The 13,919-nt window shown below is 35.2% G+C and overlaps 1 protein-coding gene across 3 annotated transcripts in view; it reads left to right on the top strand.

Moving 5' to 3' along the window:
• LOC106066799 (uncharacterized) overlaps positions 1-12,176 on the top strand; it is a 37,784-nt gene extending 25,608 nt beyond the window's left edge. For all 3 annotated transcript variants that reach the window (XM_013225883.2, XM_013225882.2, XM_056031964.1), the window contains exons 9-11: positions 8,819-9,130; positions 9,282-9,473; positions 9,627-12,176. In XM_013225883.2, the coding sequence (XP_013081337.2) occupies positions 8,819-9,130; positions 9,282-9,473; positions 9,627-9,958 (836 nt within the window). In that variant the 3' untranslated portion in view covers positions 9,959-12,176. The remainder of the gene's footprint in view (positions 1-8,818; positions 9,131-9,281; positions 9,474-9,626) is intronic.
• The last annotated feature ends 1,743 nt before the right edge of the window (positions 12,177-13,919 follow it).

The raw sequence follows: 13,919 nt of genomic DNA, 5'->3' as shown, positions 1-13,919 counted from the left end.
ATCACTGTAGTTAGCATTCTCCATAGCGCTGTCTAGCGTAGTCGTCGGTCCAATGAAAGCCAGTATTTGTATGACATTATTACATGTATTTATCTAGATCAGTGGTTCACAAACTTTTTTTTGTCTCGTAGACCCCTTGCCATGTTTTCTGGTTTTCGGTAGACCCCCTGCTTAACTTTCAAATTTTGTAAATTCAACATTTTTTTAAAAACTAATTTCTATTTGTACTAAAGTAATGGAAAATTCCCCTCTCAGACATTGTGGTCTATAGGTCAGATGATGTAAAGGTCAACTGTTTCTGTGGACTACGATTATCAAGGGCGTCATGTGGCCAGCACAACGACAAACCGCCTTTTCTTTTCCCCAACTAATTAGAGATGGGTGGACTCAGAGGCGCCCAAAAGATCCCGAAATTAAAAATCCAAGTCTTTACCAGGATTCAAACTCGGAACCCCGGTTTGGAAGCCAAGCACTTTATCACTCAGCCAAAACGCCTAATTTCTATCTGTAGAGAGCTGAAAAGTGAAAAAGTAATTTAAAGCTTCATATTAGAGATTTTAGAGATCTCTTTTTTTTTATTGATAAAATTAAAAAATTCAAAACAAATTAAAATAGCAATATATATTATTGAAATCTCCTAACACACTGGCCTTAAGTATCATAATAGAAGTTTTCGCAAAGAGCAGTTTCTCGTGTATATCTTGATGTTTCACTTGTTGCTCGAATATTGATACCGCTAAGATGTTATCACTATCGGGAGAAAGAATGAAGGCGAGTAACTGTCGCCTAAACCAGTAAGCTTCGAGCAGGAAAGGCTTATGAGTCTTGGCTTACTACCCACCTAGCAGAAGTAAAACTAAATTCAAAACTCTACTGCCTTGCAACTCAAACATGGGAAAGGTTTTGTGGGTCAACCCTGGGGATAAATTAAAAGCTGGCGACTCTTATGCAGTTTGCAGCACACATCACTACATCCTGTTAGAACCTGTGACGCTGCTGGGCCCAAACGTATATATGTTGTTTACAAAGAATTACATATATATATATAAAGCTTTTAATTTTATAACTCATGCCACTGAAGCGACCTTGAACTGTATTGTTGCTTAAGAAATTCTTTTAATAATATCAGATCTGGGTTTGTGTAAAACAGTTTTTAAAACTACAACTGCTGGTAAAAATTAACGATTTACCTATGGTGTTTTCCGTATATTGCCATAGATAAGTAAATTTCCCCTTTCAGACATTTCGATGATGATATGGTCATCTGTTTCTTTGCCAACGGTTAACGAGCAGGATGTCATGTGGGCAGAACAACGACCAACCGACTTTACTTTTACTAACACTAGTTAGGTACCTATTAGAGTTGGGCAGACTCAGGGGCGCCCTAAAAATCCAGAAATTCAAAATTCACCAACATTCGAACCCAGGACCCCCAGGTTCGGAAGCTAAGCGCTTTAACCACTACCACTGCGTCCCCAATTTTGTTCTAAGTAAAGAGATCTTGTAAGACGCCCACAAACCATCATCTTCTCTATATGATGTCGAAGTGAGCTTTTGTGGCTCTATTCTGAACTTTATCTTTGAATGTTCAAAAGTTTTTCAAATCTATATCTTTTTATCAGGGTGACATTGTCACAGATGATCCTCCAGCGTAATTAGTTTTATATCGTCATAAAAATGGCTATTGGCGACGGCTTGATTGACAAAAAAAAAATGGACAATTTAAAATATTCAAAGCTATAGAGTCTACATTTCTTTTTGTTAAACATTATTTACATGTAGACAAAATTAAGATATTCGAATAAGTCTTGAAATTAAAAACAACATTTTTTTCGTTTAAATAGCAGGAGAAATATTCAAATGATTAATTTAGCTACAAATTTTATCTAGTGTGAAGAATCACATTAATGGCTTACGTCAAATCTATTATCATAGACCCCCTTGGACATCTCATAGACCCCCAATTTGTTTTTTCACTTTCGTAGACCCCTTGGAAGTCTTCGTAGACCCCCTGGGGTCTATATAGACCACTTTGGGAATCACTGATCTAGATCTAAGTGTGGGCCTAAAAAGGGACATTTGACATACCATGGACTTAGCCAGGGGGTCCCCCCCCCCCATTGAAATCCACCCTGCGGGGGGGGGGAGGGATCGAAACTTAATGACTGATTTTCGCTTTAATTTTGTTTACTTTAGGTGAGATTTTAATACTAAACCATCACTTGCCCCAGCGCAGCCAAGGGTGTTTTGAGTTTAAAACCCCATACCAGGGGATTTTGCAGTTAAAGCCTCCTCTTCTATAAAACAAAACAAATGCAAGCGACAATCCCCGAATTCCAAGAGCATAGCTAAGGAAGATTTTGATTTTAAAACCCCCTCCGAAATTTTCGATAAAACCATCTCTTCAATATAAGACTATCCATACATCAGTCACCTGATTCTATGAGCGTTTACAAGAGGGGGTTTTTGTTTAAAAAACCCTCCAGCGGGGTTTGCAGCTAAAAACCACCTCTTCAATATATAAAAAAAAGCAAATTACACACTCAAAATGCTATGAGCGTAGTCAAAGGGGGTTTGAGTCCCCTTCAGCGGGGTTTGAAGCTAAAAAAAAATACCTCTTCAATATAAAAAAAAAGCAAATTACACACTCAAATTAAGGGAGCGTAGCTAGAGGGTTTTATTTTTAAAGTTTAAAACCCCTCCAGAAGAATTTGAGTTTAAAATCCCCCTATATAGAGTTTTGAGGTTGAAAACCTTTCTCTTCAATATTATTCTAAAGAAAACTACAGTCACCAAATTCTATGAGCGTAGCTAAAGGGGTTTTGAATTTGTTAAAAAAAACTCAAGAGATTTTTTAGTTTAAAACTTCCCAAGAGATGATTTTGGCGATAAAACTTCTCTTTTAGATATAAAATCTAAAGCAAACTACAGTCACCAGATTCCAAGAGCGTAGCCAATAGAGGTTACAAATTTCTACCAGTCGCTAGGCTCCATCAATAAAGTGCAGTGAATAGTCATGTGCTCAAATTGGCTCAAAAAAGATGGCTGAGACGGATTTTAGGAGTCGGTTATAGAGATCGGGTCTCAATCAAAGAAATTCTATGCCGAACTGTGAGTCAACCCTTTAGTAAGATTGTGAAAGAGCGTCGCATGAGATTTGCGAGACATGTTCTCCGACAAAATGAATTACGCATAATAAGAGTTGCAATGACATGGAGGCCATTACGAGGAAAGCGCAAACAAGGACATCCTAGTACAACTTGGTGCCACACTTTTACGAAGGTCCTCATAGCAGGTGGGAATAAGCTTCAGACATTGCCAATGACAGATTTTTGTGGAAGCAGCTTGACGCCCAATGCGCCGAACGGCGCGGGAAGATCTAAGTAAGTAAGAATAGCGCATTAGGTTTTTGAAATAAAACTTTTTAATAGCAGCATAATGCACTGTAGATACCTCAGAATATGCATTTTCTTGGCTTTCAATACTGGATATAGTGCTTGGCGGCGAGGCTCCCCAGACCCCATAGCTGGCAAGGGCGGTGAGTCTACAATTCTTCCACTAACTCCAGGAAGAACCCTTTCTAGGGTTACAATATACGTTCCGAAAGAATGAAGGATCAGAATGTAATAAAGATTAATTATGTTCACACACACACACATATATTTTTTTTTGGCGTGGGGGGGGGGAGAAAAAAATCCCTCCACCCCACCCCCAAAAAAATTCCTGGCAAGACATACACTTTATTGGATTGCGAATATTTTTTTCCTGTAGGACTACGCCAATGAGCGATGAATAAACTTGAAATAATACTAAGGATTGTCTTCGAGTCCGGAGATTAAGAAGGAGTACATTATTTCACACGGCTACGCAGACCTAGCTGTGATCTTTGGTCACATCCAACGCAGACCTAGCTGTGATCTTTGGTCACATCCAACGCAGACCTAGCTGTGATATTTGGTCACATCCAACGCAGACCTAGCTGTGATCTACAGATTGGGTCACATCCAACGCAGACCTAGCTGTGATCTACAGATTGGGTCACATCCAACGCAGACCTAGCTGTGATCTACAGATTGGGTCACATCCAACGCAGACCTAGCTGTGATCTACATATTTGGTCACATCCAACGCAGACCTAGCTGTGATCTACATATTTGGTCACATCCAACGCAGACCTAGCTGTGATCTACATATTTGGTCACATCCAACGCAGAAATAACTTTGTTTTCCTGGGTCGATTTAAGTTGTCTTTTCGCCATCTAAGCCTGTCCTCAGAAGTATATGTCGTGGCCTTTGTAAGGGATCTCTAGCTGTATCTTTCAGAAGTCCCTTGCTTCCAGATGTTCATATGAACATGTAGATCAATGAATTAAACAGATATAATTGCGACTTTGACAATATTGAGATGACAAGTTGTATTCCATTTCTTTACATTTAATTCTGCTGAGTTCAAACACTCGTGTAGGAAATGTTCAAATAATGTCTCCTCTTGAAATCAAAATTCTATCAAATGTAACAGAAGTAATTTGATAATAAACAAGTGAAACAATACTTATAATAAAAAAATCCTTTGTACAACGAATAGAGCGATTATTTTTCCCTTATTAACTAATTAATGCTAGATTTAAAAAAAAACAATTTTGTTTTACCCCGCCACATTCCCCTCCCCCCATGAGAAAAAATCTGGTTAAGCGAATGTCTTTTTCACAACTTGTACCTTCATGGAAAGCATTCTGGGTGAAACATTTTTTTTGCCCTCGCTATTCTCTCAGTCCCCCTCCCTCCTTGTTCAGCGAATGTCTAGATCTACGACACTTTATAATATCCACTTTTATAAGCCTTTAGATCTAGACTTGGAAGATGATGTGCAAACTGTTTTTATTAAAATCTTGAATGAATGCGGAAATACCCGAAGACATAAAGTCTGTTCAAGAAAAATATTTTCTAGCTCTCTAACCAAATTTAAATTTCTTTTTATGCTTTGGAAAACCATAACTGACAAACTAGACTTTCCCCAGTGTGGTTAACGAGCTAGTCAATTTTTCCTCAGCAATATACATCCATTGTTCAATTAGTAGGACAATTGTTAAAGGGCATTAAAGATGCGATTTGTGTTAACAAGTTAAATTTTGAAAAATGCAAGTCCCTCCTTCATGAAGCTGACGACTGTCTCGTAATAAGCGAATATTGTAGGCCTACTCTTAATTACTATTTAAAATGGAGACAAATCTGACCCAGGAAACTACAGACCAGTATCACTTACCAGCATCACATGTAAAATCCTAGACCACGTAATATGTAGCAACATCTTCAACCACGTAGACAAACATAATGTCCTTACTCCATGGCTTTAGGAAATATAGATCATGTGAAACACAATTAATAGGACTAATTGATGATTTTTCAAAAGGTTTAGATGATAGTAGCAAATAGATGCTAGATTTACTAGATTTTTCCAAGGCTTTTCACAAAGTTCACCACCATACTTTGCTTAAAAAAATAAAATACTTTGGCATTGATGGTCCATTGCATCAGTGGATTAAAGATTTTCTGATAGGGAGAGAACAAACTGTAATAATAAATGGCTCTAAATCAACACCAATAACAGAAAACTCAGGTGTACCTCAAGGAACAATCTTAGATCCACTACTATTTTTAATTTACATAAATGATTTACCAAATTGCATTAGTTCAGGAACAAAAGTCAGATTATTTGCAGACGATTTCATAATATATAGAACAATAAAAACAACACAGGATACAAACATTTTACAAAGAGAATTAGATGAATTACAGAAACGGGAATCAAATTGGAGCATGTCTTTCCACCCAGAAAAATGTCAGTTATTAAAAGTAACAAAAACCTAAAACAATTTAATTCCACTTATCTTATTCATGGCGAACCAGTAACAGACTAAAAACGCAAAATACCTATATATCTAATATATAAAGTAGAATGTTTGGCGTATGTATGTATGTATGTATGTATGTATGTATGTCCCCGTATAGAAATAAAAACCGCTTGACCAATCTTGATAAAACTTGGCAGAAATGTTCCTTGGGTACCAACTTAGACCGTAGTGTATGTATTGTGGCCCTAAAACAAACTTAAGACCCTCAAAAAAAAAAAAAAAAAGACCAACTCTATTACAGCTATAGTATTTTAAGGATCTAGGTTTACAATGTTGACATGAGAAAAGATCGAAAGGATTTAGATCTAGATCTAATTTTAAGAACTAGACTTTGCACTTATAGTTGTTTTTTTTTTTTGACACATGAAAATACAAAATATAGTTTATTGATTTCATTATTTAATAAAATTAAACTTCAATTTTGTGTTTCAAAAGCATTTTTACATTAATTCGTTATTTATATCTGCGAATTTAGATATCCCGATGCACATTCTTTCATTAGACATTACCAAATGGTTACACATTAACACATCTCTCTACTGAGTCTTTTCCTAGGTCTAAAACTCTTATTGAACTCTAAGATGATAAAACTTTTTTTCGCAAAGATAGTTTTACGCTTTAACACGTGAACATACTAATTATAGTCCATTCATTTCATATTTTAATCAAATTAACATTCAAATTTGTTTTTCTATAGCAGCGGTTCTCAACCTTTTATGCTCGGCGACCCCTTTTTACAATCCCCCACTCTGCCGCGACCCCCCTCCCGGCACACACACATACAGCAATAGATGAGTAGTCAATAGCAATCCATATTTTGGATCGTCTTAGGCGACCCCTGGCAAATCGTCAATCGACCCCCAAGGGGGTCGCGACCCACAGGTTGAGAACCCCTGTTCTAAAGCATTTTAATACATTCGTTCGCTGTTCGCTAAAGCTGCGTAGCCGTGTTGAGATAGGCCTATATTCATTCATGAAAAAATGTCACGCATGCGCAGAGCAAAGCCTTCACGCAGCACAGAATGAACTCTATAAATGCCAATTTTTAACTCTAGATTAGTCTAGATCTAGATATATGTCTACCTCAAGATCTACTTTATACTTTAACACATGAACATACAAAATTAAGTCTATTCATTTCAAATTTTAATCAAATATATGTAGGCCTACAAGCAAATGTTTTAATTTGAAAAAAAATGGATTTAAGTAGATTAGCTATTTTGATTTGATGGCTGTATTCATACTATTTTCACATTTACACATTCGCTTTATTTATTACATTATTATTTCGTTTAAATGTTTTAAAACACTCTCAGTGACTATATATATATATATATATATATATATATATATATATATATATATATATATATATATATATATGTTATATAGGCCTAGGTGTTATATAATAAATGAAAAACTGACATGGAATCCCCATATTGATGAAACTATTTTTAAAAAATCAAACAAAGCATTTTCTATAAATCAAATAAGAATATAAAACTAAAATGCTATTTAACCTTGGTTAGGCAAATAATAGAATATGCATCCTCTGTTTGGGACCCCTCAACTAAAAAAAACATTAAGAAACTGGAACAGACACAAAATAGAGCAGTGAGATTCATAAGAAACGAATATTCACATTTGTTTGAGTAACACAAAATCACTCAATTTAGAAAGCTTTCAGGATAGAAGACTTAAAAGTAAAATAGCAATTATACATAAAATACTGTTACGTTCTTCTCAATCAGGCCTTCTGTAAACACCGCCCAACAACACAACACATCTAAAACATCAACTTGACAACAAGAGCTTCAATAAACAAGGTGGCGGTTTATTTACAATTACATCGACAGCCAATTCAACACAATTGGCTACACTAACTTCAAATGCTTTGCTACACAACAGAACTGCCTAACTAATCACTACAAGTCTCTCTAGCTCGTACAGCTACATTTTCGAGGACTCACTTCGTGGCACACAGTCCTTACTGCTTGCTGTCCTGGACTCTACTGTCCTTTCTAACACACTGTCTCTCGTCTGTAAAGGCTTTCTGGTCACATGACCATAACATTGGTAATGTCCCTTGTTCAACAGCCCTTGACCTGTGTGATTGGCCTGAATCATGTGTGTCAGTAGGCCGCACAAACATTAACCCTTTCAGTCCGCCACTAGGGTTATAGCAATACTGAGCCATAATCTTCAAATACAAAAACACAATTTAATAAAATACTCAGAAAGACACAAAGATAAAGGCACATTCCTCATTAAAAGCAAAATAGCAATTATACATAAAATACTGAGCCATAATCTTCAAATACAGAAACAAAATTAAAATTTAATAAAATACTCAGAAAGACACAAAGATAAATGCACATTCCTCATTCCATATGCTAGGACAAATTTGTACAAATGCTCCTTCTTCCCTAGCGCTATTTGAGCATGGAATGAGTTACCTGAGCTAGCCAGGAAAACCAGTGACTTGGCAGAATTTAGGTCATTGGTTAATATGCATGACTAAATGCATGACGCGTAGGACGTAATCATCTTCTTTTTTTTTTGTTTGAAGTAACGTCTGATAAGATAGGACCTACATGCGAAAATACTTGAAGACATTGTGTTTAAGATAAAACTTGTCTCTAGTCCACTTGCCAATTTGTAATTAAGTTTTTTTATACTTTGAAAAATTTTAATAGTAAAATTACATTTTCCCCAGTGTGGTCAAATGGCTAATAATTCTTTTTCTAATAATATACATCAACTGTCAAATTTGTAGGAAAATCGTTAGAACTGTTTTCGAGAACCGCGTACATCCACCCAGGATTTTGAGTTTTCAGGCTGAATAGAGAAATTAAAAAAACAAAACTTTACTGATTGTTGGTAATCTCTAACAACTACCATTCCAGGTCCACCAAATGTAACATCAGAAACTAACAGTTACGCCATTACTCTGGGTGCCACATCAGAGTTCCGGATCCCAATAGCCGCCTATCCTGATCCTTTCAAGTTTGTCTTGTATACAACTGGTGTTAAGTTTCATAAGGAAGTAGACCTGAAGAGATACAACTTAACGTATGTGTCTACCAATCCTTCGCAAGGAAAAGGAAACATCGTTATACATCTGTACACAACCACCAGTGCAGATTTAGTGGATTATATACTGGATATAAATAATGGAGTAGACAGCAATGGTATCAGCTATAGCTTTAAACTTACAGGTAAACCATTTTTACACCAGATGTAGGCCTACTGAATTAAAGGCTTTCAAATAGAATAAACAATGAAAATGTTTGGGTTAATTCATCAATTTTCATAGAACTTTAAATATTTATCTCATTATTTTATTGTCGCATTTGTTTTCTTCATCAGAGACAGAAGATGGATTGTCTATTGGTGCTAAGATAGGTATTGGTGTAGGAGTCGCTGGTGCTGTTGTTATAATCATCATAATTGTCGTTGTTTTGTGTGGAAGAAACAAAATCAAACGCTCACTAAAAGAAAAATCAAAAGAAAAAAATCCATACGATATGACATATCAATACGTTGGACCATATAATGGAGGTAGTGATTTCTTTTTTTTTTTTTCAGTAATGCAATACATTTTTCTTAAGTTTTTACAACTAAAAATTGTCAGGATACACAAAATAAAAGCATAAAAATGTCATATTTTTGTAAAACAAACAACTGTATTGCTACGATTTCTTCCTTGTTTAGGCTATATGCAACCTAAAGACAACCAACCAGACGAAGGCTATGTTGATGTAGAAGAACAATACGACACCATTCCCGCTGATTACGAAGGACCGGTGGTCGTCAGTTGTTTAGCCAAACCTGATGACATGGCTAGTGCAGAATCTGGTGTCCTGAGTTCTAGAATCAGTAACCCCAACTACATCGAGAACTTTTCAGGTGCCAGAGACTTTCCTTATGGAGGTTCTGCTTACTCACAGGCGACTGAAGTCAGTTATCCCAGTACGTCCATATATTCAATCAATACAAATTCCAACATGATTTCAAATGTGGAAACGATTCAGGCAGCAGGCTGAATTTTTAACACAATCTGCAAATATTCAAAGATTTAGTTAGTGAGAGTAATGGCTTATATATTTAGACATAGTATGCCATACATAATGTTATTTTAATACATCAACTTATATTTCTTTTGTCCTTTACTATTTGGTACATCGAACTGCGAATGAATTCTACAAACAGATAAACTCTGTAAATCTTCTTACCAGCTGTTCCTTTCATAATTGTACGGTGCAACCAATTCATTTGCTTGTGGGCGCATATTCCTCTCGAAAAGCTTTAGCTATCAGGAGTCAAGTTAAAATTCAATCTCTTTTTTTTTTATAAGGTCATTAGTAATTTAGTAATCTCCTGTATTCAAAAATAAAATGTTACTGACCTATGTTACATTCTAAATATTCTAGCAGAAGATTTATAACCTTAAGCATGTTTTCAGAAGGAGAATAAATCCCAAACACAATAAGCAAAATAAAAAAAATATTTAAAAAAAAAAGGATATCTTGGAGAAAGAACCTCAAAATCACTGCCATATATCTCAATACAGCAGGAAATTTTTTTTTTTTTCAAAATAAAACAAAATTAATTAATTACCACTAATTGATTATCTAAGTGTTGTTGTTTTTTCTGACCCGTGTATTGTCATGGGCTATGAATAATTATGCAATATTTCAACTTTATCCGAGAGTGCAAAGTGAGAAAAAAATGTGTACAAAGCATAGTAAGGGAAATTACTCCACATCTCTCAATAAGTAGCATTTATTTCCCTTTTTGATTAAAAAATAATAATTAGCTACCAATAATTAATTAACTTGTTGGTTAATTTATTTTATTGATTCATGTTTTGTTAGATAAAAGAGATAATTTTGTTTTGTGATAATAGCTTCAAAAGGAAGGATGTACTAATATTATATGATATTACGTCATTGTTTGTTGTTTATGCTTTATGCGAAAGCAAAGAATCGGACGGAAATAAAAGTTAGTTATATATGTCTACCTTGATAAAGACAGTCTCGTTATTATCATTATTAATTAGTAACGTCTACAGTAATTTATTATTAATCTGTGACAACAGAACAGTTTAGTTTCAAATTGTTCCGAGAATTGGTGTTGGAGAAATAACGTGTACAAGAATTGTACCAGACAGGTAGACAGATCGAGTTGATATACGCTTTGTAAAATAGCATTTTTTTAAACAGGTGTCTAGGAACTATCCCGTGTAGTACTACACAGAAAATAAAAATATGTTTTGATTTAGAATTGAAGCTGACCCTTTTGTTTATAATTCCATACGGTTGATTGCACTACTTGTAGTTTATTGTCAAGGACCTGCATAGTTTCAATATGGTAATTTCTGCTGATTTTGAATTAATGAAGCCTTTTTTTTTGTCTAAAAGGTTTCAACTTTTAGAATAATTTGTTGTAACCTTTTTAATTAAAAAAAAACAAGACTAATTATAAAACATATTTTATCCCCAGTTACTACATAAAAAATACTTCTAAACAATATCAGAATGTCTTTATTTAAGAATTCTTTATCTTATCTTGTTCTGGTTAAAAATGTTTGACTTTGACATGAATATGTTAATATGTTAAGTAAAGATGTGGAAAAAAAAAGGTGTAGGCCTACTTTAATAAGGCATGTCCCAAGTGATAAAGTTAGATAACTGACATCGTCTAATACTTGAGCTTTTTTTTTGGGGGGGGGGGGATTTGTAAGGAGTTCACAAGAATTAAGATTTGTCTTCAATCCCTAGATCTCTTTATTCCTGTGTCAAACAATAAAACTAACATGGTCTAGCAGCATGCGTCGTTTAGTTGATAGTGTCGTGGACACAGACATACAGAGACCCATACAGACATATAGAGAGCCACACCGACATACCTAGACCCACGCAGACATACATAGACCCACACGACATATATAGACTCATACAGACATACATAGACTCCTACAGACATACATAGACTCATAAAACCAGTTGGCTGTGTTTCTTGCCCCTTGGATCCCCAGTGACACACAATCTGTAGATGAACTATTTGATCATTCTGTCAATCTTGTGGGGTTGTCTGCACTTAGTTTTCACTTCTCTTACTTTGTATTTCCAAATGTGAGCCTCAACACAGACCTCAACTTGACGTGCTGCTGTATACAGACTCATTGTGACTCATCCTGTATATATTTTGTAACTTATGTATTTTTACTCTGTTAGAAGTAAACATTTTTAGCATACTAGATGTGCATAGTTTTCAGTTTACATTTATTTTTCTTAATAATCAATATATTGTTTTATTTATAAAATACGCTGCTACGTTTTTCTTTCTTGTTTAGGTTACATGTAACATAAAGACAGCCTAAAGTAAAAGCTCTAGATAAACATCAGATGATGAGAATCTTTTTTAATGTTTCAAAAAAGTTTTAAAAAAAATAGAGATTTATTAGTGACATGCAAATAAACATAGATCTAAGTGTTTTATGTATTTTCCAAAGGTCCCAGCACGTTTTGAGATTTTGTAAGCAACTCTTCTGATTGGTCATTACAAAAAGTGTTTCCAAAATGAGCTCTCGGGTAAAATCTTTCCTTAACAACTTATTCCATCAAGCGAGGCTCGGTTCTTTAATCCTGTAATCTATGCAAGAGAATTCACTCGCAAGATTAGGTGGAATATCGTTTATTAACTATTTATCACCAGTTTTAAACTAATTACCTTCACACATCAAATGCCATACCCCCCCCCCCTCATCCTTTTCCTACTTCTCTTTTCTCAATCTTTCTAAAGGAAACGACATCTCGCAACAATTTGTCCAGATTTGTCTAAAACAAGTCAAGCTGTTGTTTCACAACAGACAGTGAAATTCTTCAACATCGAGACGCATATGAAATAATAATGTATCTTATCTTCATTTCTTTTTCTTGTAGCCATCGACGATGTCATAAAAATATATTAATCAGACTGCATTCAGGTTCCCATGGCACAAAGTTTGATTATGCAGACGATATAGCATTACTTTGAAATACTATTAAATATATACACGAGATGACGGATAAAGAAACCCACAAAGTTATGCATATTGGGTGCAGGTTACCCAGTACGCATTGGAACAAACAAATCAATTAGCCTGGAGATTAAAATCCACCCACTGAATACAATCATTGTCCCAACGACCACCTAAACTTCGAGGTTGTTCAAAAGAGGCTGAGCAGTGATGGATCCTCTGAATAACAGAGCTAGCTACTGCTACATATAGAGAAAACATTTCCCCATAGACATTTTCCGAATAAGGGAAGTGGAGACAAAACATCGACTGACATTTGTGAGACATGTTATTAGACAGGACAAAACATCGACTGACATTTATTTAACATGTTATTAGACAGGACAAAACGCCGACTGACATTTGTGAGACATGTTATTAGACACGACAAAACATCGTCTGACATTTGTGAGACATGTTATTAGACAGGACAAAACACCGACTGACATTTGTAAGACATGTTATTAGACAGGACAAAACGCCGACTGACATTTGTGAGACATGTTATTAGACACGACAAAACATCGACTGACATTTGTGAGACATGTATTAGACAAGACAAAACATTGACTGACATTTGTGAGACATGTTATTAGACACGACAAAACATTGACTGACATTTGTGAGACATGTATTAGACAGGACAAAACATTGACTGACTTTTGTGAGACATGTTATTAGACAGGACAAAACACCGACTGACATTTGTGAGACAAGTTATTAGACAGGACAAAACATCGACTGACATTTGTGAGACATGTTATTAGACACGACAAAACATCGACTGACATTTGTGAGACATGTATTAGACAAGACAAAACATTGACTGACATTTGTGAGACATGTTATTAGACACGACAAAACATTGACTGACATTTGTGAGACATGTATTAGACAGGACAAAACATTGACTTACATTTGTGAGACATCTTATTAGACACGAC

The sequence above is a fragment of the Biomphalaria glabrata genome, chromosome 6 (genome assembly GCF_947242115.1).
Source record: "Biomphalaria glabrata chromosome 6, xgBioGlab47.1, whole genome shotgun sequence".
Lineage (NCBI taxonomy): Eukaryota > Metazoa > Mollusca > Gastropoda > Planorbidae > Biomphalaria > Biomphalaria glabrata.
Note: the sequence above shows the minus strand (reverse complement) of the source record. Positions and strands in the feature narration are given on the sequence as shown.